The sequence below is a fragment of the Cygnus olor genome, chromosome 26, assembly GCF_009769625.2.
Source record: "Cygnus olor isolate bCygOlo1 chromosome 26, bCygOlo1.pri.v2, whole genome shotgun sequence".
In the NCBI taxonomy this organism is placed as follows: Eukaryota; Metazoa; Chordata; class Aves; order Anseriformes; family Anatidae; genus Cygnus; species Cygnus olor.
The window spans coordinates 1,597,627-1,611,011 of NC_049194.1; the positions used below are offsets into that span (position 1 = coordinate 1,597,627).

A 13,385-nucleotide genomic window follows, 5' to 3' on the forward strand; every position below is an offset into this window, starting at 1 on the left:
TTAAGACAAGAGCCTTGATCAAACCCCACGTGTCACATTGTGCTGGAAGGAGACGAACAGAGAAACCCCCACCAGGCTGAAGCAAAGAGACTTCAGACAGCAGGTTAAGAAGTGTCTGTGAGAGAAGGGGGGAAACATCTGACACTCCAAGGCGGTATCAGCACCTTCCCCAGGAAGGCAAGAGCAGCCTGTCCCAGAGAGGATGTCTCTTTAATCAGCAGCTCACAGGCTTGCTCCACAAATTAGCATGCACGGGGCTGTAGAAGCATTTAGTATTCAGAAAGCATTGGTCTGATACAAACTTATTTGCTGCCGCTGCAGCAGCTGCCACCGGTGACAGCGAGCGGTGCTACAAGGCAGGCTCTGAGTCCTTTTTCCTTCCTCGAGGGCACCCAAGGGGACAAAGCGAGGAATACAGATCTGGCATCTCCTGGACTCCAGAGCGTACCACACCCCTCTCATCCCACGCCTGCCACCAGGCAGCCAGAGGGACGTGGACCTCCCCAGCCCTTGTCAGTGCTGCGCTCCTGCGTGGCCTAAATGCACCCCGAGGCCGCGCCGTGCATGGCTGCAGGCGGTTTCCTGAGGGGAAAAAAATCAATTTTTTGTGCATAGACCTCACCTGAGTCAGGCAAAGGCACCCTAGGGACCGCATGCTCTCAGGAAAGGAGCTGGGCTCAGGTTGCAAGAAGGGGCTGAGGACTCTAACACCCACAAGAAACTCAGTCCTTGTCTATTTCTTGAAATAAAACTGATTTTTATCTCCCAGCTGTTTACCCACAGAAGGTGCTGCTCCCCCACAACAACACCCCCACGTGTTGGAGGTCAAACATCCAGTCACTTGTTGCAAAAGTATTTATCTGGGTGCCGACCACAGAAACTATTTTTGTAAGCCAGAGGACAGAAATAACAGTTCTCCAGTCCCAAGTCAGAGGAAGCTCTGAACATTAAAGAAGGCACCGAGGATGAAGCCCAAACAGAGCTTTGAACTGATCATCTGCAGAAACAAGAGTCCCCAGCAGGCCAGGTCACTGAGAGAACCCCAAGACTTTGCTACCCCCAAGGTCAGCCTGGGCTGCAGTCGGAGCTGAGGCAGAAGGCCTCAGAGGCAAGAGTGCCACTAAGCATACAAAGCAGAATTATCACAAGGTAGTCCCAGGACCGCAGTACAACCTCCCCACGTGTTCCAGGAATTTTCCTCTCAGAAAACCCTGGACTATGGCACACGCCGGGGCTGAAGTCATCTCGTCACATTATTTTTAGACTCTGGCTCAGGGGAGAATCTGTTGATACAAACAAGTGTGAGTGGCAAGCACGAGCCCTTGAAAGGGAAAGAGCAACGACTGAATGAAGGGGAGAGAGAGAGGATTTTTATTTCCCTTCGCGTCACCAAGAATTCAGGTCTGGCCTCTCCTTTGGTGGAGGAAGGAAACATGCTCTTGAAAGACATTCTTCAGGAGACAGATCCAGCCTGTCAGGAAAGGCCCCGGCCAGCAGCATTGCACAGAAAGGAGAAGTAACGGGGATGGTTTATCAAAGCGTCCCTTCTCCCCCCACCCACCTTTCCCCTACTCTCCAACACTGATTTCGGGTCAGAATTGTCCATATTAAATACCCTTAAATCCCAGTATTCTCAAAGGAGCAGCAACGTTAGGGCAGTCTGAGCCAGCCAGCAGGGCTCCCATGTTCCCTGTGAACATGTCAGGCCAAAGGATGTTATTTCTCCTCCTTAGCTTGCTGTCTGTTCTTCCGCTCCATCTTCTTCTGCAGTTTCCTCTTCATCTGCAGCTGCTTTTGCTCCTGCAGTGTCTGCTGGACCTTCTCACGGAATTTCTTGTTTTTCTTCTTGATCTTGGCCAGCTCCGCCTTCCTTTTTGCCTCCAGATCTGGATCCTGCAATGGCAAGTACGAGAGCACACTAACGATGTGCCGAGGGACAGCGCCAGCCCCTTGCCTTTCCCAGATGCCCACTCTGCTTTCTAACCCCTGGCCGAGTGGGCTGCAGAAATCAGACACCACCCCAGAGCACTTTTTTAAGAGCACCCTTTAAGAAAAATTTCACCCTGAGGCAGGGGTGAGGCTGACACACCACAGCAGCGAGGGAGGAACTGTCATTTCTCTTCCACGTCAATGGCATCATACCAGCTGCTGATGAAAGTAGTTCGTATAGCAGCAACTCTCACCTTCCCTTCAAGGATCATTTGTTTCCGCTTATTTATTTCTTTCTTCTCATCAAAATCCATGCACTCCAGTTCCTGTCAAAGCAGAAATACAGCAGGGCAATCAGTCACCGAGCACCGAGTCTGACACAGAGGAAAGCAGCCCTGCTCCAAAAAAATCAGCAAAGCCTCAGCGTGTGCACGCGTTTGGCAGCTTGCAGCCCTTCCTCCACAAAGCACCAGCCTCCAGCCCCAACGCTCAGCAGCACAAAAATGCTGCAGAAATGTGCAATAACAGAGCAAACTTAGGGAAAATATCTAAAACCAGCCCTCCGCCACCATGACATATATTTAAGTGCTTCCACTAGAAAAAGGAACAGAAATTCTTAATTATGTGCTCAAGAGAAAAGCTGCGTATCCAGAGCCTAATGTTAGAGCACAACAAATCTCCTGGCTATGCCCCAGATTCCCTGTCCTCTGAACAAAGGGCGTCACGTTTGCACACTCACTATTTCACACTCCCTCCTGGTGACGTTCACGTGGGTGAGGATGTCAAGCACAAACCGCTCCTCCACAGAGAACTCCTGCAGCTTCATTTCTAGATCAGGGCGAGATGTTTACACATCGTGGTTGGTTACAAAATCCAGGGGCAGATTCTCAACACGTTAAAAAAGTAAAATAAAAAAACACAACCACAAAACAAACAAACAAAACCACAATTACAGAGTTCCACCGACCAACAGTGGAATCGTTGTCATGTGTTATCATCGCTCTCACTTCTGCAGGCCTACAACAAAAGGTTACATCCTCCCCTCTGCCTGGAATTCCCCCTAGTAGAAGATATTGCATTTATTGGGTCTGTTTCCTACAAAAAAATGAAGTCTGAACCTATGCAAAGCAACCTGCTCTTTTCACCCACCTCAGCATACGCAGTAGTGGGGATGTAAGGAAGAAGCTGGCTGCTTTAACAAGAAGGCTCTAGACTAAATCCAACCTTTTCTACTCCACTAGAAATAACAGGAAGACAAACTCGTTCAGGCCTGGACAAGCACACTCGTGTCTGGCACACTCAACAGCAGAATCAAAGCTGATGGAGGTTCAGCTGCTCCTCTTCTTTTCCAAGCCGTGGCCACAGGAAAGGGAAACCATTTTTATACTGATGTTCCGAACCACGCATCCTGCACTGATAAAATCAGGGCTGCAAGTACCACAGGCACGAAAGAACATACATGATCCTAAGTTACAGCGGCATTCATGCTCCCCACTTACTGATTTCCTCCTCGATAGCATGTACGAGATGGATGTCGTACTGCGTCACCATTGTAATGGCCATTCCGTTCCGACCTGCACGATAAAAGCAGTGATATATGAGTCCTGACAAGCAGAGGGAAAGGAAGCCTAGCCCGTGCCAAATTCCATCCATCCCTGAGCCACCCCAGCACATTATGGTGACAGGGTGCTCAGAAGGGTCGTTATTTGCTCTGAGAAAGCAGTTAAGTATTGGTGCCGAGCAGACACAAGTCAAGGGGAGCCATCCTTGCAATCTGAAGGCAGGATGCTGAGCCAGAGATCTGAACAAATCTGGCACTGACTGAAACGATGGCGCTGCAGCTGCTGTGAAGGCTCCTCACACCCGCTCAGGGCAGAGCCCCAGCACTGGGATCCCAGATTTAGCCACCTGCGGCACCGCCCTGCTGCAAGCGGCGCACGGTTTTCCCCGCTCACCTGCACGGGCTGTCCGGCCAACGCGGTGAATGTAGATTTTTGGCAGGCCTGGAGTGTTGTGGTTAATGACAACTTGCACTGTGGGAATGTCCAAGCCTCTGGAACGCAGGGAGACAGAACAGAAGTTGAGAAACACCACGTTAACGTATACAAACATACGTAATTCTGAGGCTTAGAAAGCAAAGCCAAGGCCTTTGGCAACACGGACTCTTACCTGGCAGCAAGATCTGTAGCAATAAGAATCTTAAAGATGCTGGATTTGAACTTTGCTAAAGCTGCAAATCGCTGCCGCTGTAAAGAGAAAAGTCTGGCTCAGGGAGGCTGCGACCCACGGGAGCTCACCTGGACGCGTGTTTGGCTCGGGGATGCTCCTAGAAGCATCCTCCTCCCAGCTCTGCCCGGTCACTCACCTGTTTCATCATGGAATGCAGAGCTACGGAAGGAAAATTGAACTTCCTAAGCATCATGTTCAAGATTTGGCATTCCCTTCGGAGAAAAATAAAAAATAAAAACATATCAGGCAAACGCGAAGTTGTCAGATCAGGACAGAACCGGGGTTCCTCTAGAAACCTTTGCAGCACTACTACCATGACGCAGTCGGTTACCGAAACACGCTGACAGAGGAGGGGAACAGGACACCCACCCCACACCAGCTCACCCCATAGAGGGCAGCTGGATTCCCACCTGCACTCAGGGGAACGCCACCAGAACCGCACCTCAAGCCCCAGCAGCCTGAGCCACCCGAAGGAAGGGAACGGGGCAGGAGGACCGGCAGCACGACCTTCCCCACCCCTTTTCCAGTACCGTCAGCAAGAGGGAAGGGCGGGGAAGGGGAGCAGCTCGACCCTCTGGAGCGCTGCACTTCTGGGCGGCCCTTCAGTCCCAGGCTGCTCAAAAGAAAAAGCGCCCTACCAAATTTCAGTACGGGCCAAGGAAGCAAAAACCCACCGTAGGCTAACGGCAACGCAGCGGGAATTTGGGATCGGAACTAAACCAGGAAAACGTGGCTGTGTAAAAGCAAGCACTAGGGAAAAACTCCACTCACTTGCAGGTTTTGGTGAAGATGATAACAGACCAGTCCTCGTGCTCGTCCTGGAAGGTCTGGATTAAATGGACGAGGTAGGCGTCCTTGACTGCTTCGGGTACGAGCAAGTAACGCTGGTCCAGCTCATCCACCGTCCGCACCCTGTTGGGAGGCGAGGGCCAAGCACCGAGAAAAAACCAGATTTGACAAGAGAAAAGGGAACACAAGGGTCGTGAGAGACAGCGAGGGGATGAAATAAGAGAAAGGAACCAGGATTTGACGCCCAGCAGAGCAGCTGTAGACGTACTCAGACACAGCCTCCCAGAAGAAAGGTTTGTTCATGGCCAGGCTCTTCAGCTCGTTCAGCGTGTCGGTCAGCGTGGCGCTGAACAGCAGCGTCTGCCTGCGTGCGGGAACAGCCTCCAGGATCACCTCCAGGTCGGCGGTGAAGTCAGCGCAGCCCTGCTCGAACAACCGGTCGGCTTCGTCCAGCACCTAGGCTCGGCCGAAAACAAAACGAGGTCACCCGCACGTGTCCCTACGACGCCGGAAGGTTTTGGAGCGGAGGAAGCAGGCGAGAAGAGGGCCGTACCAAGAACTTCAGCTTTTTAAGGCTGAAAGTGTTGGAGCTGCGGAGGTGATCGGCCAGCCTGCCAGGCGTGGCGATGACGACGTGGGGTTTGCGGGAGAGCTCCAGGGCCTGGGCCACCATGTCTGCAGCAAGAGGCACGCGGTCACGACGCGTTAACCGAGCGCAGACCCTGAAAACACCTGCTTTACAGGCCTCCGAAACATCGCTCTCATTTCTACCGCCTCAGGTGCTCCCTAACGCCACCTCGGCGCGAAGGAACCACGACGGACCCTTTGTCCCTCCCCACCCCAACCCCGTCGGGGCCGGGGGGGCAGCGGCGGGGCGTCACTCACCGAGGCCGCCCACCACCACGCAGTCCTTGAGGCCGAGCGGCTTCCCCAGCACGCGGAACTGCTCGGCGATCTGGTAGGCCAGCTCCCTGCCGGGGAGGAGAGAGCTGAGGAGGGGGACGAGGGGACGCCGGGGCCGGGCGGGGGCCTCCCGGTGCTCCCTCCGTACCTGGTGGGCGTCAGCACGAGGCAGAAGATGCCGTAGGGGTCCTCGGAGAGCTGCTGCAGCACGGGCAGCACGAAGGCCGCCGTCTTGCCGCTGCCCGTCTTGGCGCAGCCCAGGCAGTCGCGGCCTGGGGGGGGGCGGAGGGAGAGAGAAAGGTGGGGAGGGGGAACGGGCGGGGGGACTGGGGGAGACTGGGGGAGACTGGGGGGGACTTGGGGGCGGGGGAAGATTGGGGGAAATGGAGGGGACCGAGGGGGATTGAAGGGGATTGGGGTGAGCGAGGGGGATTGGGAGGGACTGAGGGGACGGGGGGGGATTCAGAAGGATTAGGGAAGACTGGGGGAAATCGAGGGGACTGAGGGGGATTGAGAGGGATTGGGGGTGACCGAGGGGGAATGGAAGGGATTGAGGGGGATTGAGGGGGATTGAGGGAGATAGGGGAAGATGAGGGGAGATTAGGGGAAACTGAGGGGACCAAGGGGAATTGAGAGGGACTGGGGTGAACGAGAGGGATTGGGAGGGATTGAGGGATCCAAGGGGAATCGAGGGGGATTGGGGTGACCGCTGGGGATCAGGAGGGATTGAGGGAGCTTGAGGGGACCGGGGGAATTGGGGGAGATTGAGGGGGACTGAGAGAGACAGGAGAAGACTAGGGAAGACTGGGGTGACTGAGGGGGATTAGGAGGGATTGAGGGGACTGGGGAGGATTGGGAGAGATTGAGAGGACCGGGGGAGACTGAGGGGACCTGGAGGGAATTATGGGAGACGAGGTGGATTGAGAGGTACTGGGGGGGCCTGAGGGAAGATTTGGGGAGATTGGGGAAGATTGGGGTGATCGGGGGGATTGGGGGAGATTGAGGGGACTGGGGGGGATTGGGGGAGATTAGGGGGAGACTGAGGGGGACTAGGGGAAGCGAGGGAGCCTGAGGGGACCGAGTGGGGATGAGAGGGGCTGGGGGACGGGGGTGACCAGGAAGGACTGGGGGGATTAGGGGGGATTGGGGGGGATTGGGGGGGATTGGGGGGGGGATTATGGGGGATGGGAGGGTCCCGGCGCGGCCCCGCGCTCACCCTGCAGCACGGGCGGGATGCAGGCCGCCTGCACGGCCGTGGGCCGGCTCAGCCCCACCTGCCGCGCCTGCTCCGCCAGCCACGGCGCCAGCCCCAGCTCCCGGAACGCCGCCATGGCGCTGCCCTGAGGCCCCTTCCGGCTCCCTGCGGCCGCTTCCGGTGCCCTCCGCGCTCCCATTGGCCGTCTCCAGCTAGCCCCTCCCGTCCCGTCACCTGCTTCCGGCGCCGCGGTGACGTCGCCCCCCTCCTCGCGCGCCTATTGGCTGGGATGGGCGGTCTCCGTGGAAACGGCGGCTCCCGGCGGCCCGCGGGGCCCAGCCGCTTCCGGGGGGACGTGGCTGAGGGAGGCGAAATGGCGGCGGGGCCGGGCCCCGGCGCGCAGGGCGGGGAGGCGGACGAGCTGTTCGACGTCAGGAACAGCTTCTACATCGGCGCCTACCAGGCCGCCATTAACGAGGCGCAGCGCGTCAAGGTGGGCACGGGGCGGCCGCCGGGGGGCTTCGGGGGAGCACCGGGAGGGCTTCGGGGGCCCGCTGGGGGGCTTCGGGCAGGGCCCGGTTCTCACTCAGCGGCTCGTGGGGGCTCGCCTGGGGATGGCGCAGGGCTGGGCCGTGGTTGCGTGTGGTGCTGAGGTCCCGGTGCTGGCGTCCCCGTGGTGCCGAGGTCTTTTTCCTGTTGTTTTTTTCAGCCGTCCAAACCCGAGAAGGAGGTGGAGAGGGACGCGTTCCTGTTCCGAGCCTACATTGCCCAGGTGAGCTTCCTGCGCTGTGGTGGCGGCGGCAGGATCTGGCTGGAGCTGGGGAGGTTGTGAGCCCTGTGAGCTCGGCCTGGCGCACCTTGTGAGGCCTTCCTCCGCGCTGGAACGTCATGTCTTCTCCAGTAGTAACGCAATTAGAGCTACGGTGCGTTCTGCGTAGGGTCCTGGTGACCAGACAAGACCTTTTTTAGGAGGCAGTTTGTTTTAAAATGGTGCGCGGGGAAATACTCCTCGGTAGGGTTATGATATTTGGGGGGTATTCGTGGACTACAATGGGAGCAAATAACGTAAAGTAGAAATTCGCCGTTTCTCTGCTTTATTTCTTGTTGTTGTTCTAACAAAGGTTTTAGAAAACGAATGACTACTTTCCGTGTTTTTAAAAATAAGCAAACAAGTTCTTGGTTTTTCTTCCTTCTCTCTAATAGAGAAAATACGGCGTTGTCCTGGATGAAATTAAAGCCAATGCTAGCCCTGAGCTCCAAGCAGTGCGCATGTTTGCAGAATATCTCTCAAATGAGAGTCAAAGGTCAGTCTGATACCAAGTTGGAAACGAAGCCTTGTCTGACGTAGAACGTGTTTCCATGTGGGAAGCTTCACGTAGAAGCCCGATCTTTATTCGGGGTGTCTGTGGTTTTGCAGTGAATCTCAAAAAGGTGGAATTCTGGAGGAACAGGATCTTTTAAAGAAACGTTTCTGTGTTTTCGTCTGTGCTCTTGCAGGGATGCAATTGTTGCTGATTTGGACAAGAAAATGGCAAAAAGCGTTGATGTAGCTAATACAACTTTCTTGCTGATGGCTGCTTCCATCTATTTCCACGACAAAAACCCTGATGCAGCTCTGCGTACCCTCCATCAAGGGGAAAGCTTGGAATGGTGAGTGCAACTCCATCCCTCGTCGCTGAGGTGTGTGCTTGCATAGCCTCTCCTTTCCAGGGAGAGCTGTGATAAAAATGGCTCAGGTCTGTCTTGTCTCTAAAAAGCTTGGAAACCATTGAGAAACCGATTGGAGCTTTGCTTTCCGAGTAGTAAGTGATTTGGTGCACGATAGGAAGTCTTATTGCTCCCTTGTGAAACTTCAGAATCTGGTTTATTGCTTTGCGAGCATTCGGCACCGCTGAAGCGAGTCCCGTGGCACGGGCAGCGCCTCCCTGCGAGGCAGAAAGGTTCCTGCACAAAGAGCAGGGAGGGGTGAAGCATGCCACTGAGACGAGCGCTTTGCTCCTGTTGGTTGCAGCATGGCGATGATGATCCAAATTCTTCTGAAGCTCGACAGGCTCGACCTGGCTCGGTAAGTTTGTGTTCCTTTGTTTCTGAATCGTCTTCTTGCAGGGTGGGCTTTGATAAGAGAACGTGCTTCGCCAGCCTCCCCCGTGGTGCAGCAGAACACCTGCAGTGAGCTGTAAAACTCCTGTGTAGGTGTGCTGCAGAAGGTTCTCGTTCTTCAAGGTGCAAAAGCTTTTGAGATAACATAGAGCTTCACCTTTATCTGTACCCACCTGGGTTTAACCTCACCATAGCAGGACGGGGTTTGAATCTCTAGGCCTAGGTTTGTCCTTTCCTTAAGGAAATAAAACAGAGGCCTTTCACAGATTGCTTCAGTAAAATGTTAAGAAACGTTTATGCCTCGTTACCAACTTACTGTGGCTGCTGTGCCATTGAGATGGGAGACCTGGAGAGAGGAACCTGCAGCCTTTTGTTTGAACCTTAAAGAACTGCGGAAGATGCCTTGTCCTTCTGTTATCTCACTCCCAGTTTTTCATCTGCAGCAAGGAACTTAAGAAGATGCAGGAGCAAGATGAGGACGCGACCCTTACCCAGCTGGCTACTGCCTGGGTGAACCTGGCTATCGTGAGTATCTTCCGCGAGGATCCCTAGCCTGCAACGTCTGAGAAGCAGCACCGGCACAAGACTCCGTGCCTTGTTCCTGATTCCTGCTTTCTCACGCTTTCAGAAAAGCATCCAGTTTGATTTTGAATTTTTCTCTTCTTTCAAGTACCTGTTTTGGTGGGTTTTTCATCTGCGCCGCTTGGCTTTCAGCTCACACAGGGAAGGGCTAAACCGTGCTCGGCTAACTCAGAAAACATCACGTTATAAAATGGGAAGCTGCAGTGTGACTTGCATCCAGACCGTGCAAATAGGCAGAGAATTGCTTTTCTTTTCCCCTCCCTAGAGCAAACTGTCTTTAAGCGCGTCTGTGGTCCCACGAATAACGGGACGGTACAAGCTGAACTCAATTTCAGTGCAGTGAGCGTGGTACAACAAGCTGCTGTAGCTCCCCATTTGCCTTCAGTTGCAGTTTCATTTTCTGAGCGCAGATGTTTGGCGCTTTCCACCTGTAGTTCTTCATCTGCCCTCCCGTGTAAGGAAACCTGCCTCTGCAGAGCTAGAAACTGGCCTTTCACCTTGTTACTGTTCCACATTAAATCTTTTGGTGCCTGCCCCTGGTTGGCAAGAAACTTTATTATTATGAAATATTTCAGATAATCAGCCAAAAAGATGTATTCTCTGGCAGTCCAGATGTCAGGTGTCTGAAAGTAAGCAGTCTCCTAAAACTCAGTAAAGCCTCAGGGTGTTTAATAATACCGTTAAGACTTTTTTTAGTGTTCACTCGGTCTTGTTATGAAATCCTTTGCATGTAGATGTTGCCTTAAACTTAGTGGGTGGCTAAATCATCCCTAAGATCTTATTTTCCTCTAGGGAAACTCTTACCTCTAATCAATGGAAGCTGCTGCACCTAAGAACCCTTCTGAAGCTGGAAGTTTTCGAAAAGCCAGGTGTCTATACCTGGGTTTAATTATAAAATCTCATTTCATAATCCTTTATCACGTCAGGCATCTGAAGTGGTTCTTTAGAAGTCTTTTTTTTTTTTTTCTTTGAATGGAAACCTGGATCTTTTGATCATTTAAGTGGTTCTTAACATTTAATATTTTTGCATTTCTTTCATCTGCAGTCTTGCACTGATCTGTTGCGTTAGAGGAGGTGATGTGAATGCCAGCAGCTGCTGGCGCTGGTTCTTAAGCATTTAATTTTCTAACCCTTCAAACTCTGTGGCCTTCAACCACAGCAAGCTCATGCAGCCTTCTTAGCAATGCGTCGTGAAACCGTGCGTGTTTGTCTCCTCCCTCTGCAGGGCGGTGAGAAGTTACAAGATGCCTATTACATCTTCCAAGAGATGGCAGATAAATGCTCCCCCACGCTCCTCCTGCTTAACGGACAGGCAGCCTGCTACATGGCTCAGGGCAAGTGGGATGATGCAGAGGGAGTGCTTCAGGAGGCGCTGGACAAGGTACTTGCTGCTTTGGCCAGGCAGATCGGCTTGAATCCAAATACCTCTCGCTCGCACGGAGTAAAACAGCAAGGAACATTGCCATTACGCTTCATGAAAATACCAATAAATGGCTGCTGTTAATACCTACGTTTACTTTACCTTTTCCAGTAAAGTGAGTTACGGGTTTGGCAGAAGTTGTTCTTGCAGAGCCGTGCTGGTTGTTATAGTCTCTCACGGTAGAGGTAAGTCACATAGATCAGGTGGTTGTTTTTATTTTCAGGACAGCGGCCATCCTGAAACCTTGATCAACTTCGTTGTCCTGTCACAGCACTTGGGCAAGCCACCAGAGGTGAGGCTGATTTTATTGTACTTGGCAAGCAGGTCGGCCTGTTCTGCTGGGGATGGGTTTGATGGTCCTAGTGCGCGTGGTAGCTTTTGGGTTTTGCAATTTTGTGTGTTCTCACTGAAACTGGTATTAACAAAACAGAATAGTCTGGAGGCACGGGGGACGTGGATCTTCAATATTCAGTGAAGTGTTTGTGGAAATCCAGCTGTTGCAGACAATGGTCCGTACTTGAAAGGAAGGCTTGGGTAGAAAAATAAATCCCCTGAGTTCTGGGCTTGGTTTTCACTGACTTGGGGGTTTTTTGGAGTTTTTTTTTCTTCTTTGAACTTGCTACTTAGGGTGTGAGTGTAGGGTATGCACAGGTCTTACTGGTTTTAATACTGGTCTTAACTGGGGCTGCGAACATTCAGGACACTGAAAAAGTCAGGTTTTTATTCACTGAGAACCAAGTCATTGAAGTGTTGTCTTTTAAACTCTTGGCTTGTCCTTGTGTTATCTGAGTATTTAAATTTCCCCATTTCGTTCCATCAGGTTACAAACCGCTATTTGTCACAGTTGAAAGATGCACATAAAAATCATCCGTTCATAAAGGAGTATCAAGCAAAGGTACTGATAACTTCCTAACATAAAATAGGATTTGTAATGACTCCTAGTAGCATTTTATGGGCTGAGTTGATTGTTTACTGGTTAACATGACCACCATTCTGGGGGGGCAGGTGAGCCCTAGTGAGAGGTGTTGGGAAACAGCCAGGTGTTAAAGCGACGTGCCTGAAACTTGGTAACATCTGGGACGATCAGCTTTGAGGTACAGGTTCTTAACCTGGGTTAGAAGTTTGTTACCATCAGACATTATACTTACGTAGAGGAACGATCCTTCTGGGAGAGAGGGAATTGGGGGGTGAGGCAAGAAGGATAATAGGGAAGGAAAATGAAACAAACTGGAAAAAATTGAGAACTCTGGTCTAGGCGACCTGCTTTTTAAAATTCCTTTTGCCTTAGTAAACTGCTATAGTAGTGTTTTCTTCAGCTCAGAGGCAACACAACTGATATTAAATTTTCAGCAAAGTTCAAACTGTGTTCATTTCGTTTTGCTTCTGTTTTGAAGGAGAATGACTTTGACCGACTAGCCATGCAGTATGCCCCCAGTGCATGAGGAGAGGGGAAGGAGCCTGTGGACCTGCTCTGTGGTACCTGGGAAGCGGGATTAATACTCAAAGCCTTTCTGGTAACATGGAAAAACGCCCTCTGCATCTTGGTCTGGCTTAACTCAGCGTGGCAGGGTCTTGCAATCCAGCAAGCCGGTGCTGAAGTTGTGTATAACACGTAGCTACTCAAATTTGGTAGCTGAGAAGCCCGTGTTCTGGCTTACTCGGTTCCTGAGCTCTGTTTAAAATACAGTGCGAATCCAGACTTGCAACACTGTACCTTAAACATTCCTAATAAAGCCTTTTCTGGATCTGTGAGCCCCCTAATTTACATTCTGGAATCCAGGTAATTCCAGGAACTGAGCTCTGTCATACGTACTGAGGATATACTTAGGGGAAGACTATCTAGGTTCATTTTAAGCATCCACCTTCGGCACGTGGGCAAAGCCCGAGTTACGGCTGTTCTTCCACTCTGACTGATGATTCCTCCATTTAGGCCAGCATCCTCCGGAAGAAGGACGCACAGCTGTAGGGGTTACTGCTGGTGAGAGGGAAAGCTACCCCAAAATAGAAATAATCCAACTGTAATAAGCTCAGCCCCGGTCTTAAGTTGGTAAAATGCAGTAGCTCATGTCCTGGAGCCAGGAAAGCGTTAGATCTTCCATTAACGTAGCACATCCCGCAGTACATGCGAAAGTGCCCGCTGTCATTTTTAAAAATGCGATGGCTGTTCCACCTGACAGGTCACGGAACATTCCTGATTCAACACCACGCGATTGTGCTTCCGTCGCCTCGGACTCCTGC

The 13,385-nt window shown here is 52.2% G+C and overlaps 2 protein-coding genes across 2 annotated transcripts; one reads left to right on the top strand and one right to left on the bottom strand.

The window, feature by feature from the left end:
- Positions 1 to 841: 841 nt before the first annotated feature.
- On the bottom strand, positions 842 to 7,231 carry DDX49 (DEAD-box helicase 49). Its single transcript, XM_040537246.1, has 13 exons — positions 7,067 to 7,231; positions 5,999 to 6,122; positions 5,833 to 5,918; positions 5,501 to 5,622; positions 5,216 to 5,403; positions 4,930 to 5,070; positions 4,295 to 4,370; positions 4,099 to 4,175; positions 3,885 to 3,982; positions 3,429 to 3,503; positions 2,669 to 2,757; positions 2,184 to 2,255; positions 842 to 1,893 (listed from the first exon to the last, which is right to left on the bottom strand). The coding sequence occupies exons 1-13, from the start codon at positions 7,179 to 7,181 to the stop codon at positions 1,717 to 1,719; spliced, it is 1,440 nt and encodes a 479-aa protein (XP_040393180.1). The 5' UTR covers positions 7,182 to 7,231; the 3' UTR covers positions 842 to 1,716.
- Positions 7,232 to 7,418: 187 nt separating this feature from the next.
- Positions 7,419 to 12,589, top strand: COPE (COPI coat complex subunit epsilon). Its single transcript, XM_040538009.1, has 10 exons — positions 7,419 to 7,538; positions 7,755 to 7,817; positions 8,249 to 8,349; positions 8,543 to 8,695; positions 9,057 to 9,110; positions 9,589 to 9,670; positions 10,953 to 11,108; positions 11,371 to 11,439; positions 11,968 to 12,042; positions 12,542 to 12,589. Exons 1-10 carry the CDS (start codon positions 7,419 to 7,421, stop codon positions 12,587 to 12,589), a joined length of 921 nt encoding a protein of 306 aa, XP_040393943.1.
- The last annotated feature ends 796 nt before the right edge of the window (positions 12,590 to 13,385 follow it).